This window comes from Pteronotus mesoamericanus, unplaced genomic scaffold (genome assembly GCF_021234165.1).
Source record: "Pteronotus mesoamericanus isolate MK-2021 breed Mesoamerican mustached bat unplaced genomic scaffold, CSHL_Meso_final contig_20, whole genome shotgun sequence".
Classification (NCBI taxonomy): Eukaryota; Metazoa; Chordata; class Mammalia; order Chiroptera; family Mormoopidae; genus Pteronotus; species Pteronotus mesoamericanus.
Genome location: NW_026555085.1, coordinates 97,369,638 through 97,387,399, shown reverse-complemented (window position 1 = coordinate 97,387,399; position 17,762 = coordinate 97,369,638). Strand labels below are relative to the sequence as shown.

Sequence of the window (17,762 nt, the reverse complement as noted above, 5' to 3'; positions counted from 1 at the left end):
TGAACATTCCCCACATTCCCACTCTTACTATCAGTTAAGTGGGATTACTTTTGGGATGAGGAGAATCCTTTTTCGATCCTTTGAAGACTCATTATTAGTTTAGAAATCAACCTTAGTCTGCCATTGAGTGTGGACCACAGATTTTACTTGCCCAGAATATATAAGTCATGTTATAAAGAAAACTATGAACACACAGCTTAAATTAAAACAATTCTTTGAATTGTGAGTTTGGGGGCAAGTATACTAGGCACTTAGACTTCTCCAAAAAAAGTCCCACATCTATAGCTTTAGATCAACAAATTTAAAATAACCAATGTGGCAAAGAAAGATCAGAGCTGTAACAGTTTGAGTTGCCCTCTTCTACATTAAGATTTTTAAATCAAGGTAACAATTAAATTTTACATTATCCACTAAAGTATCTAGCTATTATTTTAAGTTGCTTTACATTTGAAATTTCAGATAACTATGGTTATTGGGCATTCTGTGATTTCCAATGGAACCGAGATCCCTACTATGTCTTCCTCAGCTGGCTACGAGTGACCAGAGATTTCAAGACTCAGCCGTAGTCAAGGAACTTCACTTCTCTCCCCAAACAGATAATTTCCTGAGATCTCAAATTTTATTTGACAGCCTTAGGTACTTTGGGATAAAATGGCTCTGAGTGTGTTTTACAAATTCAGCATCACATAGGAAGGTCTAATAAAAAAATTTTAATCATATCCTAAATGTGCTTTCCAATACAGTGGCTTGACTCAGACACATTCAAGAAAGTGGGTTATTTTTCTGATCAATTTTTTTTTAGCATGAATATATTCATGGGTAAAGTATAAATCTTCGCAGTTTTTCTCAAGTCCCATAGGGAAAAAACCTACTAACTTGAAACTTGATAGTTTCCTAAAACTTGAAAACCTTAAAACTTGAGTTCCTACTACATTGTGTAAGAAAATTGGCAATACTATTTTTTAACAACCATATCATTACTATCTAGACAAGAACAATTAACAAAGGAAGTATTCTAATTGTTCTTCCTGAAAAGAGATCAGCCATTTCTCCAAGACAGGTGAGCAACTTAGGCCTGCAGGATGCTTGCCAGTAGCCCAATGAATCCAACAGGGTTTCAAGGTTGGTACTGGGGATCAGAAACACAAATGCAGCTCAAGCTGTTGAAGCCCTGGAGGCAGAAAAGCTTTAGAAGACCCATTAAGCTCCAAGAACCACATAGCTCCGTTCTCTTCCTTCCCCCAAGTTTGGGTTGTAATTGTCAAATCTTCACAAATAACCCCTTAATTATTTGCACTTAATATACAACAGTGATTTGACTGTCCCAAAAGTCTTTATGACCCCACTACTGACAATTATTAACAACAGTGACACCTATGTAGTACTAAACGCCAGGTGGTATGCTAAGTGCTTTGGTACTGTTCAAATAAAAATCAGAATTCTCCGTGCAAATTTCTATAAAAGTTAGAGGGGCCCTTGTTCCGGCACCCATTTAAGACCTATAGAGCCATGTAACTTGAATTTCAGTCAGATACAAAGTGTTGTTTACTTGATCAACAAGAGATTTTGCTGGCTAATTCTATAAAAAAGAGAAATGTATTAATGTTATAATAATGCTAAGTAGGTAAATTGTGAACTGGCAATTTATTTGGTAAATAACCTAGTTCTAATAAACCACTGAAATGGCAAAATGATATCATTGTATCACTTACCTAAGAGGAAACTGTAATGAGTATATAAAACAGAAAATGCTAATACTATTTTTAAAGGGCAAACAATGTAAGTGAAATGGAAAGACACACATCGCACATTTTCAGGTAAGCTGTATGCAGTAATAAGTATAACAAGTAGGGTCCACTTGTTAAAAAGTCAGAATTTTTTTAATGCAAGGAAAATTAACAGTCACTAGATTCTTTGCTATATAATACTAATAGTATTGGGCTGTCTTTGAAAATTCCTTTAGTTCAAGTTATTACTAAAAGACATAAGAGTATGAACATTACTACTTCATCTAAAGAGTTAGGCAGTGCTATTTTATGTAACAGTTTACAATACTTGTATTAGGGATTTCAAATTTGTTAAAATATCCAAAGTAATTAAAAAATGGAATTCTGTAAAGATGTGTTTTGTCATTCTGAAATATACTACCTTCCCACTGTGTGTTTTCAAATGTAAAAGGTCTACCTACTTAGATCTTAAATAGTTCTAGAACTTAAAGTTACAGGCTGTTTTGAATTGTGTCTTCCAAAAATATGTTAAGTCCTAACTCCCAGGACCTCAGAATGTGACCTTATTTGGAAATATGGTCATTGCAGACGTAATTAGTTAAGATGAGGTCATACTGAAGTAGGGCGAACCACTAATCAAATATAACAGGCGTCCTTACAGGAGGAAATTTTAGACACAGACAGAGAGGAGAGGATGATGGGAACACACACGATGGAAGACGGCCATGTGACGACAGAGGCAGAGACTGGAGTGCCGCATCTAGAAGCCAAGAAGGCCTTGGCCTGCTGAGAACTGCTAGCGGTTTGGAGGGGTGAGAACAGTCCTCCTGCTGAGAACGGTCCTGTCGACACCCTCACTTCAGACTTCCCGCCTCTGGAGCTGCGAGAAAATGTTTGTTGTTTTAAGCAACCCAACTTTTGGTGTGTTGTTATAGCGGCCCTAGGAAACTAATTACACTAACCTTACAGTAAAATCTATCTTTCCGAAAAGCACCTTTTAGGTATAGCATAGCTTTGAAGTCAGCAAAACCTGGGTTCAAACACCTATGCAAATCAAAAGCTGTGTGACCAGGGACTGCGAGGTTGCTTCTTATTTTTAAACGAGAGAAATTCTACCAAACACTCTATATCCGAAGATATTGATAAATTATGTAGAATGTCTGCAACACGAGATTAAAAAATACTGAGTCTCTCCACCCACAAACCCTCTCTCCCTGTAATGACAATTTTTAACTTGTGGTCATAGACTGGAGTAACAATTCAGAAAGTAATATGATGCAAAGAGAGGGCTGTAATTAAAATATTAAATACATTAAAAAAAAAAACAACAACAACCCACAGTCCCAAATGAAGTCCTAATGGTTTTACTACTTAGAAATCTCTAAATCCATCTTAACCTGGGTATGACCACAGTGATATAAAATGTGATTTTTCCAGAACCTTCTGAGATGGGAAGTGCTACCCTCTCCAATTAAAAGGCTCAAAGTAATATCCGTCACCATAGAAAGAAAAGATCAATTTTTAAACAAGAGTTATCCTGTTATATTTTCAACGGTTATTTTATTTAATAAAAGTCTTCTGATTTTACTAATATTCTTACTAAGTGTAAACTGACCCAAGTTCAGTAATAAAAACAAGAGTCATGTTATTAAAAAATGATTGTTCAAATGCAGGAACATTTTATTTAATGTAATAATCACAACATAAGCAAAATGTAACTACCTTTGGCAAAATTAGTAGAAATAGAAATATAACTCACAAACATGATAAGCATGTTCCCCTGATGTGTGGATTAGGCAGTAATATGGACACAATGTTTAGGGTCATCTGTCCCAAGACTCTGCAAAGGGTAATCAAAAGCCAACTCATGACATGCTGTGAATTAAACCTCCCATAAATCTAAGTTAGTTAGTTGAATAGAAGACTTGAAAAGAAAGAAAACCTAAAACACCTGAAACTATCCACTGCCACCAAAGGCTAGTCTCTAAACCCTCTGAATTCAAGTGCTGAATAAAGACTAACACTGAATTTTTATTATGTGTAACTTTACATATCTCATTTAAGTGATGGATGGAATAGTCTTAATAAAGAATAAAGGAGTTTATTCTTAATAAAGAATAAAGGAGTTTTATACCCAAGAAAAACAGGTACTAAGTTTTGGCTTAGACATACAGTGTATAAATGCCAAATTTTGGAAGGGAGCTGCCAAAGCCGCAATCTAAAATGTAAATTTGCAAAGAATCATTGGCTCTGCTTTAGATGTATTAAATAATTTCAAAGGATAAAAAGTTTTGAAATTTTATTTAATTTTTGGGAAATGTCAAAAAGAAATCTTATTTAGTATCAATGCAATAGAAATATGCCTCCAAAGTTAACAGTATTATATCATGGTATAACCCTAAGAAAAAAACAAATCCTGAACATAGAATCTAAGAAAAATGAAGCCGCAGTGATTGTTTAACTGCAGCACAAGACAGCCCCAAGTGTACTTGCAACCGTGAAAACACAACTTCTGTTACTGTTTAAACTGCAGCCTTACCCCGTAAGGATAAGCCCCTGGTGGGGCTCTTCAAGTTTACGCTTTCCTGCACCAACTTGCCTTTTTAAAGAGAAGAGGAAAAAGTTGGTGAGTCTCTGCGACGTAGGTGTCTGGCACTTTATTAGGTGGTACAGCTAATTTTTGAATTTAATAGACCTGGATTTCAATCTTTGCTCAAATACGTACAAGTTATGAGACCTTGGGAAGTCACTTAAATCTGTGACTTAGGTTTCTCTTTAGTAAAATAGATATTAAAATAACAACTACCTCACAGGACTGTCATGAGACTGTATTATGCAGGTAGTAGAATTATTCTAGTTCTTCTCATAGCACATGTCCATTCAATATAAATATCAATAATAATTTTAAAAATGTAACCCTGTAGATTATTAAGAAATGAGCTAAGAGGTGCAGTACTTTTGTTCAAAGACATTACATCTAGCAAATGTTAAAGGCAGTTTTGAAAACCCAAAGGCAGTAAAATCTGTCCTCTCTTCAAAAAGTGTTTCAATAGTTAGTCTTTCCCTTTGTTCCTCCTGCTTCTTCAACCGGTCTTTTACAGAAGAGAAAATTTATTTCATAGATTCAAGGTATTTAAGTGCTGGAAATAACCTTCGACATCACCAAGCCAAGGGGTAGCAAACCGTTTTCAACACAAATCCAATTGATAGTCCTTGCCTGGAATGATGGGTCAAAAAGGAGGCCAGAGTGCTGAGATGAGATGAATGAGAAGGTTCTGAGAAGGGAGGGAAAACACAAAACTGGGACAGCTGATCAAGGTGGGTGGGACCGGGTGATGCCGGCCTGGGGTGAGGGGAAGTGGGACAACACAGGTCAACCAAGCGCTATGGATCTGCTATTGCTATGCAGGGGTAACGTGCTCACTGCACACATCTAATTCTCAGGTTCAAAGAAACAAGTTCCAAGTTCACTCTCTACCGTCTATCGAGCTCGGTGCATACATAAGCCACTTTCACAGCTTCCTTCGTTACAGTCATCATACTACCTGACGTTTCTCATGCAATATAAAGTTAAGCCCATTAGCACAATTCTACCCCTTGATACACTATGTATACATCTTAAAAATTACTTAGAATATTTGTTTTGTATCTTGACTGGAACAAGGCAGAGTTGACTCTAATTGTACACACAGAATGAAGAGTCCCCTGGCAGAGGAGAGACTTAAGTAGAGGGAAAAAAATGTGCAAAGCTCATGCCAAAATACATTGATTTGCATTGGTTTTTGATGTGCAACCCACAATTCAGTAGTCCCACTAGTAACATTACTTCTGTCCCTGAAAAAGTCAATGCTTGCAATTTTGTCCCGAACAGGCTCTTTCTACAATCAAAGCATCTAATTACATGCTATCAAGCAAATTTTTCTTTGACGTATCCTAAACAAAGTTTCACTTGAGTCAAAATAATTCCTGAAAAAAAACCCATCTCATATATTTCCTTCCATCACTTTCTTGCTATAATTCATTTTTGAATTAATGCTTGAGTTCAAAACATGTGATAATTGAGCTAATTTTTATTCATCCTCCAACACCAGTTGCTACAAATAAGTATCTGTTATTGAAACATTAAAGAATTGTGTACCACTCAAGTATTTTACTTTTTAAAATATTTTAAGAATCTGAAGTATATAGAATATGAAATATTTACATATTTTAATATATCTAAAGTGGTGGCATGTGGGAATGTGTGTGAGTGTGTGTAATATAGTGTAATATATATATCACACACACACACACACACACACGCATATACATACACATGTACCCAGGAAGGTAGGAGTGTGTGTGTAAATATGTTATCACCCCAGGAAATTCTGTACTAGAGAGTTTGTGGTGACCCTCCGAAACCCCCAAATTTTCAAAGAGCTCCATATTTCCTGCCATTAAAACCACAGAAATAATGTATTTCAAACTGCTTCCAATATGCACGCCCCTATGTAAAGTACGGTCCCCAAAAGAAAACAACCTGGGCCATTAATTTTAAATTCTAGTTCCAGAAAGTTTTGTTGCATCAAGGGACTTGGCTTTTAAATTTCCTATTATAAACTACAGTAATCTGATTTTTTGCTTCAGGAGTGGAAAATACAAATCAACTTAAGTTATATTTTAAAAGATGTTTCATATAAAACCACAGCATCAATTAAAGAAAACATAATTCTTTGCCACGCTGCAGTAATTATGATTATTCACAATGTAGTTTTTATTTTGCCTATCTTAATAATATAAAGATAATGATCTCCTTTTCTATATTATGTAAAATATTTACAAAGAAAACGTTAGTTTTTTTGAAAGAGTTAAAAAGCCCTTAAAACATCTTATTAATATAGCACCCAGTAAAGTGATAATGATGAAGGCACATAAAGTATAATAAAATTTTAATTGAATATTAAAAATTTCTTTTTCATTAAAGGCTGTGCCCATCTAAGATACAGGTATAAAACTCCATAATGAATACTGTAATTCTATGATTCTAAGACACTTTTTATATTTTGACATTTCTAAATTAGAGATGGGTTTTATAATCACTGGCATGTCATACTGGAAGCATGTTTAATATTCTGAATGGTGTTCCTTACAACCAATGGCACCTTAAATCTGATGAACTATGTGTTTGTAAAAAAAATACTTTGTCCAATTAAAGAGGTAACTTTTTCCTTTTCAATGTAACACAATCGCCCCACCCCCAAACCAACCCTAAATGTATAGCTCCATAAACTACAGCCTTTTATATGAGTGAAAAATGGCCAATAAATTTAATGAAGCAACTAAATTACTGGGACAAAAGAAACAACTCTGGTGAGAATGTAATAAATAACTAATTTTATCAACTAAATATAAAACTTCCAGAGTTTTAAGCAAATAATTTTATACTATTCCATGTTCCTGTGCTTCCTTAGTATCTGTCCACCCTCTGTATTGATATAAAATTAGAATAAAGGAGCATTCCACCTACATGCTGCAGATAAAGAATACTTTGCTGTAAAATACACTTTTATCTACAATATAAATAATCAAGGTATAGTATATACATTTATGCTAAGAACAGAAGCCAATGTTTAATGAAATGTTTAAAGACATAAAACCCACTTATATGTTAATTAATGTATATTAATACTGTAGTCTACTGATACTGCAGAAAGTCATATTTCTCTCTAATAAATCACAAATCAAAACACCATGTGATGTAGTGTCTAATGTCAATACTGCCTGTAGCACTTTAAATCATTTTATTAGAGCGAAGTAGTTAGGTTACTCCTTGCATATTTCTAGTGCTAGCATTCTCATGACAACACCGATCAAAAGCATCAAAAATGTGATAGGTCCTATGTCAAACTTATCAAGGAAAGACAACTCTTCTGTCCATAATTTTTAAACATGGTGAACATAAATATCAATTCTGAAAATTCAGTAGGAGAATGATTACATAGCCTTTCATATATCATACAACAAAACAAGGACAGCATGAGAACAAATACACACAATTTTTTTTTCAGCTATGTCAGGAGTGTTACTCACTTCCAAGATGGGTTTCCATATTCTGTCCTGATAACTGACGTGGAAACTTGTACCACCACAGTCTCTAAATCAGTGCAATACTTGCACATATTTTGTTTTCAAGTTTGCACATAAGGGCCCAAAAAGTGATTACAAAGCCTGGGATTAAGAGTCACTGAAAAGTCTCACATTCTTTCGTATTATCTAATCCAAGTAACTGTCACTTAATTTTAATAATGGTAAATGCAACTAGAAGAATTTGAGAGCTATCCCAGTCAATATGATTCCCTCGAAGACAAGGTAAATCTGTCCCAGACATTAAAACTATACTGTTGTCGCACGTTTTCCCATCACCCCAAGGAAAAGATCGGACACCAACTCAAATTGCAAAACTAGGCTGAACTACCTTAAATATAGACACGAAACTCCCCCTTTCCACTTTTCCAAATAACAAAATAATGTACTATTTCTATCAGTCCCTGTATGAAGACTTTATTTCTACCCAGGAATCTTAAAGTTCTAGAGCTCTCTAGATCATTACATAAGATAAGCAAAACCCTCCAATTTTAAATAGCTGGTACAATTTTATGAGGGGAGAAGGGGTTGCCAAACCTAACTTAAGAATTCTAGATAAATAGAGCAAATGATGAATTGTTGGAAATGCACAGGAAACTAAGTGACTGTTCATAGGACCACATGAAAGCCATCATTAGAAATGAAAATACACCAATGGTTTTACAGATACGTGTCTATATGTAAGACCCAAAGAAGACACAAATGTCAAATAAATGAAAATTAAAAATAAAGAATTAACAGGAAACCAAGACCAAGTATTTCTGCTACTCAGTTTACCTTGGAAATTAATCTGAAGAGTGTTACCCAGGGCCTACAAAATACACGATAGACACTCTGTATACAAATTAATGCTTTTAAATCCATCAACACCACTATTCATTTTGTGCCATTAAGATATTCACTTCAGGCAAGTGACCAGCCAAGTAGTTTAGTTCTAGCACTGTCTATGCAGAACAGTAAATGCAGTGTTAAGACAAAGCAATTTAGGCATTTACATGAAATTTGGGTCCATACTCAATCTGGCTTCATGCTTAACTATATTTAAAAAAAAAAAAAAAAAAAAGGCCAAACTGCCAATGTATTTATTTACAGTATTTCTTATTTTCCCTTCATAAAGGCTAAGAGCTATAACTATGAGCAATGTAAATTAGCCAAATTTCTCTAATCTTTCTGTTCAGTTTTTAAAAATATTTTATTATCTAAACTATCAACTTCTATTTTTCTCTCTGTATGTGAATGAAAATAGACATACAGAGAAACAAAAAAAACCTACATGACTTATACAATATACATAGGTATTACACACAAACTAATGAGACTGCATGATTTTTATATTAAAGTACATGCTTTTTCCACCACACAGTTCTTCATTGTTGTTATTAAGAGTAATAGAAAACTTTTGCAACTAAGCACATGCTGCTAATGATTCAGGGTTTTAAGAACTTGTAGGTTAAAAAAATACAATTCCTAGAACACTGTTATCAAACAAATAAGTTTTATTGGCATCTAAAAACAAAATTCACCCAACATTGAAACGTACTTTAATATTTACGTTGTTGTTTTCGTTTTTCTTTTTACTCACTGCAGTATGAGGAACAGATCACAAACACTTACTTTGGAGAAACAGAGACCATAGTGTCGATTTTACAAAATCACTTTTTAAAATCTCTGTATTGTGCTCCTCAAATATCTAGAGCCAGTCTTTGCATAAAATATCACAGCTTTGTCTATTACCTTAAAATTCTGCAGCAGCCTACAGATATGGATAAGATATACCACGACTTGCTATTTTGAAATATATCTATTACCATATCCAACCTAATGGTAGTATCTAAAAATTTCTTTCTTCCATAGGAAGTCTCCGACAAGCTGTTACTCATTTCCTTGAAGTTAAAAGAATCGGGGGGCAACATTTATATTTTATCAGAAAAATAAAAAATGTTTACCTACCATGTTCATATTAAGAACAATGTCTATACAAGTCAGTTGTACAATTATTTTAAGAGAAAAGTGAACATGAACATCAGATTAACTTAATCCTGGCAGACAAAAGTGAACAACTATGGTCCAGTCAGCCATTAATCTATTACAGAGAGATGACAACTTTACAAAAGGTATCTTTTACCTACTGAGTGATGATTATGTCCCCTCAGTTTCTGTGCTTTCTACCACTGGTTCACTTTCTATATCAGCAACTGTGTCACTCTTCTCCTTGTTTATTTCACTTGAAGATGTCAGTTTTTCATAAAGTTCAGGATCATTCTGTACTGGTAACGGTGGTGGTTGAGCATGTCTCTCAGCATTTTCACCATTAACCTGAGGCACATTATCACCTTTTCGTTGAGAAGTGGCCCCTTCAAAGAAATCAAAAACCCGAGCTTGAGGAGGGGGGACCCAGGTGTTTTGAATTCTGTCTCGTCCAAGACGATTTCCATTAATTTCTCTGCAGAAATCAAAATCTCTGTCATCCCTATCCCTCTGCCTCTCCCAGTGTCTTCTGCGGTCATCAAAATCTCTGTGAACTTCTTGTCCAAATCCTCTGTTCCAAGGACCACTTCTAGGGTCAAATCGATAGTTCCCAGACCGGAATCTACCCCTTTCTTCATGTATGCCTTTTGGACCAGCGAAGACAGGTAGAACTCGATGCTCTCTCTCGTCAAAATCTCTAGGGCCCCACGGCTTCTCTGGATTGAAGCCAAAGTGGTCTCTTCGACCAAGATGATCCATACCTGGCCTCACAAGATTTTCTCTAATATCTACAGGAGGTCTTCCAAAATGATCCCTACCATCTAATGGAGGCCTTCCAGGACCTTCTCGTGGGTCTACAGGCCGTCCAACCACCTCCCTCACATCCACGGGGGGAGGTCTGCTCATGCTTTCCCTGGTTTCTATAGGAGGAAACCGGTAATCTCTATCTCCTTCCTGTTGAATGTTATCATTTCCAAGTGGTATCCTTTTTTCTGGATTAGTAATATTGTCTATACTTTGCCTTCCAGGAACTAGAAAAGGTCTTTCTGGCTGACTAAAAATATCTCCTGGAGGAAAAGGGCCACGGGGTGGTGGATGAAGAGCTGAATCAAGTATGGATGGGGGAGGGACTCCGCGCTGGGGTGGAATTCCAGGCTGCAGTAAAGGGAATCTTGGTCCAGGTGTCTGCGGTATCAGTCCCGGACGAAGGTCTAACATTGGCATTACAGGCAACCTTTGACTAGAGAGATTTAAAGGGGGTAAATTTTGAGGCCCAGCTGGTGGCTGTGTTCCCAAAAGTCCCGATGTATTTGGAATATTTGGTGGCTGCACTCCTACAAGTCCAGAATTGTTAGGGATACTGGGGGGTAGCACTCCCAAAAGTCCAGAACTACTCGAAGCACTTGGTGGCTGTATTCCCAAAATTCCAGAGTTATTCAGAATATTTGGTGGCTGGGCTCCAATAATCCCAGAACTGCTAGAAACGTTAGATGGCCGGACTCCAAGAATTTCAGGATTATTGGATGCATTTGGTCTTTGAACTCCAAGAATTCCAGAATTGCTTGTCACATTTGGTGGCTGTCCTAAAATCGCAGGGCTACTTGGAATATCATTTGGAATCACTAAGATGGAAAGAGGGGGTAGGGGAGACAGAAAGAATTATTCTGGTATGAAAAGAAAACTAATGCTATAATTTCCAACAGTTAGTTTAGAATTAACCAGCTACTTGTTTCCCAAGATTCAAAGTATACTAAATACTAAGTAAAAATTAAAGCTAAAATTAATACCATGTATAGTGAAATTTAAATATTAAAACATAAGTGGCACTGTTGCCTAAAATCTTTAAATGATCTTTAAGTTAACAAAAATGCCAGGATTTATGCAGATTCTCCACCTTTAACAAAAGCCTAACCACAATTCGCAATATACTAATAGTGGTGTCATAGAAAAAAAAAAACCAAAAAATAAAAAACCTGTTGCTTTCAAACACCGTATTTATCTCTAGACCTGGCTAGATAACACCTGATAGAAGTTAAGTTATTTATATCTAATACTTGTTTATTTTTATTGTTTTGTAAGTATTCATAGTTTGTGCAACCTTATTTTGATAACAGTACATTAAAGCAGTTGTAATAAGCAAAAAAGGAGAGTAAGTTTGGTAATAACCAAAAATGGTCTTAATGGAAAGGTGTCAAAATCTGTGTTTTCCTAAAGAGAATGCCAAATTTATTTTTAACAGACATTTCACCATGGCTGGTGTGGCTCAGCTGGTTGGAGCATTGTCCTGTAAACTGAATGGTCATGGGTTCAATTCCCAGTCAGGGCACATGCCTAAGTTGTAGGTTTGGTTCCCAGTCAGGGCACATACAAGGGGCAACTGATCAACGCTTCTCCCACACTGATGTCTCTCTCCTTCTCTCTCTCCCTCCCCACCCCCTCTCTAACATCAGTGAGCATATCCTTCGGTGAGGATAGTTTAAAAAAAAATTCAGCATTTCAACATTTGTGCCTTAAACTAGTTACCAATGCATAGCACCTCAGAATTAAACACCACCATCGAGAAGCACTGCTTATGATTCACCTATTTATTTCTGGGGATTTTTATTTTAGTTTACCTGATCTGGTGTTTTCACCAGAAGAAATCTGGTGGTCTATAAGATGAGGTACTTTTTCTTCAGGCTCTGCTTGTTTAGGAGGAGGATTAAAAACATTTCCAGCTGGCAGAGTGGAAGCAGCAAGACTGCTGGCAACAGGGCCACCTGGTAAAACAAGGCTGCCAAATCCAACCTCTTTCACAGTTTCTGGAGTCATGGATAATGGCGGCTGCACTAACGCTGTTTAAAGAGAGAGAGAGTATTTTCAGACTTTTATTATTAGAATTATTATCTAATAATTCATGTGCTAAGTTAAAATATTATCCATGACTAACAATGGCCTTGCCAAAGTTTTAAATGACTTCCTATCCTCTCCCCTAATTGTTTGGTAAGACTGCTCAATTAACATGACACACCACAAGTCCTCATCTGCTGCTGTGAACAGGTTCTGTGACTTTAAAACCAAACCAATTTACCATATACTAATTGATATAAACACAACTTAAGTTTCCGCAACATCTCAGAAACATTTTAACCAAACATTGAATGAAACAACATTATTCGAGGACCTGCTCTATAGGAATTCTCTTCTGATCCCACTATTTCACTTATAATGAAAACTAACTTTTACCAGCTTGGTTGTTTCATTTTATGGCATCTCTGTATCACCTAGCACATTGTATATCACCATGAAGAGGATAAATTATATTTAGAAAACTTTATTTTTTAAAAATTGCAAAATTTTTTTAAATATTTGCACAAAGATGTTTACTAAGATAAGGACCGATACCTTAGGAAAATCCCAGCAATAAAAAAATCAGTTTTCCAAGGGTGCTAGTACATGTATATATGAACATACAGAAATGATTTGTGCAGACTGGCAAATATGTATGAGAATAAAAATCTGCCCAATCCCTTGAAATTACAAGGGATTACAGTCTTCATATTCACTGCTGTTTGTCAAACAAGGTTAAGAACTCATCAGATGAGAGGTGCTAAAGTGAACTAGAAATTAAAAGACCGGGTAGAAATGCCCCTAAATGTATATATCATTTATATGTTAAAAAACAGAACCAGAGGAATATAAAATCACAATTAAATAATTAGACTTTTTAGCTCAATTTCTATCATAACACTGTTAAGTCATTTACTTGGGGGTTTTTAGGAACTCTGTTGGCCCCGCATTTAACTCTAGATTATCTGGACAAACAGCACATAAGAAAGCTGTAAAGCAGGGATGAAACCACCTGGGACCATGTATAAAAATTACGAGAATTAAATGAGACTATGTGAGCAAATAGGAGAGTATCTGGAACACAGTGGTATTTCTCATTCTCCATTAAATTTATCCCAGATTTTTCCAAAATAAGTAAATCAAGAAAAAAATAATTGAGAGGCAGGCTCTAGAATGAAGTCTCTGGGAATGCTGAACGCTTTTTAATTTTCAGAAGAAATAATTCTTCCTACTTAACCAACAATAACAAAAAAGAAGAATCCTAATGCTGTCTAAACACTAAAGGAGAGAGAAGAATTTAAAAATATAAGGTAAATTGGGTATTATAAAAAAGGAAGCTCTCTATTACATACTCTCTCTTTACAATAAAGTCCTCTGGGCCAACATTGGGCCAGAAAAACTAAGAAGCTTTCATAAACTGATGAAGTCATCTCAAAAAGATACAGAGGCAACATGAATGGTCTCTCACTGTCAAGGATGAAACTGAAATGCAGAGAAAATGCGTGAAAGTAAAAACCCATAATCCATAAACATTAAAGAAAATAAGGAAAAAGAAGTGAAGGAAAAGGGAGAGAAAGAGGAGAAATAAGAGAAATCCTCTCCCAGCTTCAGTCATTGGATACAACTGGAAACACCAAAGAACTCATTACTCTGAAAAATGGCATTTACAGGAAAGAATTTAGCATTTATCTGTACAACTGTATTTCAAAGTAACTACATACTATTGGTTGGTAAGAGAAAGTTGTTGTTTGCTTGTTTTGTAGATTTTATGTACTTACTTTTGGAGAGGGGGGAAGGGAGAGAGAAAGAGAGGGAGAAGAACATCCATTGGTTGCCTCTCACAAACCCCAAACTAAGGACCTGGCCCGCAACCCAGGGATGCGCCCTGACTGGGAATCGAACCGGTGACCTTTCGGTTCACAGGCCACTGGCTCAAAACACTGAGCCATACCAGCCAGCGCAAGTTTTTCTTTGTAGAAAAATTCTAGCTAAGAAATATGTAAGGAATTATAAAAATCAAAAAAATCACCATTTTGAAACTAATGAAAAGTAGATTTAAGTAATAATGATCAATGGATGAAACCATCATATGCAAATTTGAAGGGAAACATTTTAATCACCAGGTTCCACTACCTGAATGCTCTGATACATCTTAACATCATTTGAAGAAGATAAAGAAGGCACTGCATAGCTCCTGATAAGATACAGTATCAGGTCTACAGCACCCCACCTTTAAGAATTCTCACCAAAAAAGTAGAAGTGAAATCAAAGAAAGCCTTTGGTGTTAAAAATTTCCTATTTACAGGAAATTCAAGGAGTTAGAGGAAAAAATTCAGTTCTACAACGAAGCAATAAACCAAATCCATTATTTGGAGTCTTGCATAGAAGTGAACTGTTTCTTTGGCAAGTCAAAGGTATGAAGAATTAAAAAAGGAAGAGCGGTTTGAGCAGTACTCCTCTAGATCAAGATATTTCTTTCTCTCTCTCTCTCTCTCTCTCCCCCCCCCCCGCCCCCCCCACACACAGATATGATGATGTGGAGACCCTTCTTTGAATTTTGACTAAAGTCAACCAATCATAAAAAGACATTTTGAGACGAGAGCAAATTTGAACACGATGCTGTTAATATTTTAGAGTAAGAACAAAAAAAGAAATGCATGAATGAAAACTTTCATCATAAAAATGAACAACAATTGACAAGAATGAGAAATTACACATTAACACTACCATGAATTAAGAAAATTCTAAAACTGAAAACTCACGCGTTGGTACTACTGGTGGAATAGTAGGTGGCGGTACAACAGGTGGTGGAACTGGAGGTGGCATGAAACCTATATTGAAAAAAAGACCCCAAAGAAAATAACAAGAAAAGTTACTTCTTTTAAATCAAAGATTTCAATAGTTACAAGTGAAATTCTACTTTCTTAAAAAACTCTTTCATCACTACAACCACTTGTGAATGTATCTTTCATTTTAAAAATTACTGTTATATATACTACCTTATTTGATCCTTAATAAAGAAGAGTAGACTAAGTAACACACAGAGATCCTCACCATCAGCAATTCTATTTATTTACCCAGTTGTTGAAGTCTTGTGGCACTCTCTCTAATGCCATAAAATTAAAGATTAGTGCAAGCCAGGCAACCTGTTTATGTGTTAGAATGGTGAATCAACTACCTGGGGAGTTAGACGCTGCACTTCAAATTGCTGATATTACATGCAATAATGTCATCTATAAAAGGTGCTATTGTATTTTTTGATATATATGTTTACCCACTAGATCAGATATTTTCATTAACTTTGGTTGTTATATTGTTTTGAGGATTAAAATCAATCTTCAATTTAATACTGGCCGTTTGATGAGTTTAAATATCAAATGATCAAACTGTAAACCTGTTCCCTTGAGTTTTTAAAATAAAGAGCTAACATTAAATTCAATTAGAAAGAGCAGCTGAAAATAAGAAAATAAAAATATGTGATTTTTCAACAACTGAATGTTAGACAATGACTTTATAAAGTCTATGTGGTATGGTGTTTGAAATAACTGTTCAAAGGTATCTTCTGAATTTTTTTAAAATCACAAATACAGAAACTATTTCACAACAGTAATTTTCAAATATGTGAAATATACAGAGATAACATTCTAATTAAAGTCTGTATCAATTTCAAATTATATGTTAAACTATAATTTTAAAATTTTATATTACAAGACAAATAAATAAATTACAACCATTCTCAAACAATGAATTTACTTTTTGGCCTTGTTAATATTTTTAGGAACTCTGATGACTAAACATTTAAATTACAAAAATCAAATTATAGTACCTTGTTTCTTATAATAGGCAAATAATTCTATATGAGCAATTATTTATATTTAATTGGTGTTACTTACATAAACTGTAGTTTTTACCTAGAAACACTGATTCAAGAAATTTATATCAACAATTAGATTTAAAAAATTATTACTGATTCAATTAGCATTTTAAGATATTATTTCTAGCCCTGGCCAGAGGAGATGGCTCAGGTGGTTCGAGCGTCGTCCAGTGCACCAAACGGCTGTGCAGGTTTGATCCCTGGTCCTGACAGGTAAGAGAGGCAGGCAGGCGCGCGCGCGCACACACACTCTATTTATGTATTTCTCTTTTGTTCTCACTTTCCCCCTCTCCCTCCCTTACTCTCTCTAAAAATAAAAAAACCCAAACCAATAAACATATCCTCATACGAGGATTAATTTTAAAAATTTCAAAATAAAATTTACAGTATTTTAAGCGCACTTCATTGACTTTAAAGGATTCCATTTCTTCTGTCAGTGCTCCTTAAAGTACAGCCCTCCGACCGTTCACACCACCTGGAGACTCGGAAATGCAGTGCCTTGCACACTCCCCCCCCACCCCGCCCCCCGCCTGCCCCGTCCTGCTGAAGCAAAAGAGGCCAGCCCAGCAATCTTCGCGCTGACGCACCCTCCCAGGGACTCCAGCGTACGTTGAAGTTTGAAAATCACGGCTCTATAGCATTTTAACCTGGAAAAAGAACAGTTTAAATAATATTCTAAATAAAGCGCCATTAATAAGACAAAGTTCCCTTACCAGGAGGTGGTTGTGAAGGGTTAAAACTTGCTCGTAGAAAAGGAGGTGGAGGGATTGGACTGAATCCAGGAGGAGGGACCGGCATTGACACAGGAAATGCTGGTGGGACTAAACTAACTGTAGGCACAGCTGGTGCTACTGGAATCTTTGTGGGTAGAAAATAAAAAGTCCATAAATCATTTTTATCCATCTTGGAACATCTAAAGGTAAATTGTTTCTATTTCTTGGTTAGGAAGGTAACAAATACCACTGTATTAAGCTGCTTTGTTTTTTCCTTTTTGTATACTTGTAAATAAGCCTACTTGGGGTAAAAGAAAGGCATTATTATTCAACAGACATGTATCCATGGAGACTGTGAAATCTATAAAGTAATGGGCACCTACTTGAATAGTGTATACCAGATTCATTTTAAATTGCCAGCTCCCACTAAGTTTATAATTAGCTCTGTTATGCAACCTACCACTCAAAAGCACATCAACACCAGCTTTAAAATGACTCCAATTTCTCATAAATGTATTTTCTACT

The 17,762-nt window shown here is 35.6% G+C and overlaps 1 protein-coding gene across 7 annotated transcripts in view; it reads right to left on the bottom strand.

Moving 5' to 3' along the window:
• Positions 1 to 17,762, bottom strand: part of SCAF8 (SR-related CTD associated factor 8) — a 153,695-nt gene that overhangs the window by 71,287 nt on the left and 64,646 nt on the right. For 3 of the 7 annotated variants that reach the window (XM_054570139.1, XM_054570141.1, XM_054570140.1), the window contains exons 17-20: positions 17,238 to 17,382; positions 15,413 to 15,481; positions 12,437 to 12,655; positions 9,979 to 11,443 (exon numbers count right to left, since the gene is read on the bottom strand). In XM_054570139.1, the coding sequence (XP_054426114.1) occupies positions 9,993 to 11,443; positions 12,437 to 12,655; positions 15,413 to 15,481; positions 17,238 to 17,382 (1,884 nt within the window). In that variant the 3' untranslated portion in view covers positions 9,979 to 9,992. Of the gene's footprint in view, positions 1 to 9,359; positions 11,444 to 12,436; positions 12,656 to 15,412; positions 15,482 to 17,237; positions 17,383 to 17,762 lie in introns of those variants that run through there. The other 4 variants (XM_054570144.1, XM_054570142.1, XM_054570138.1 and 1 more) reach the window with 2 other exon arrangements.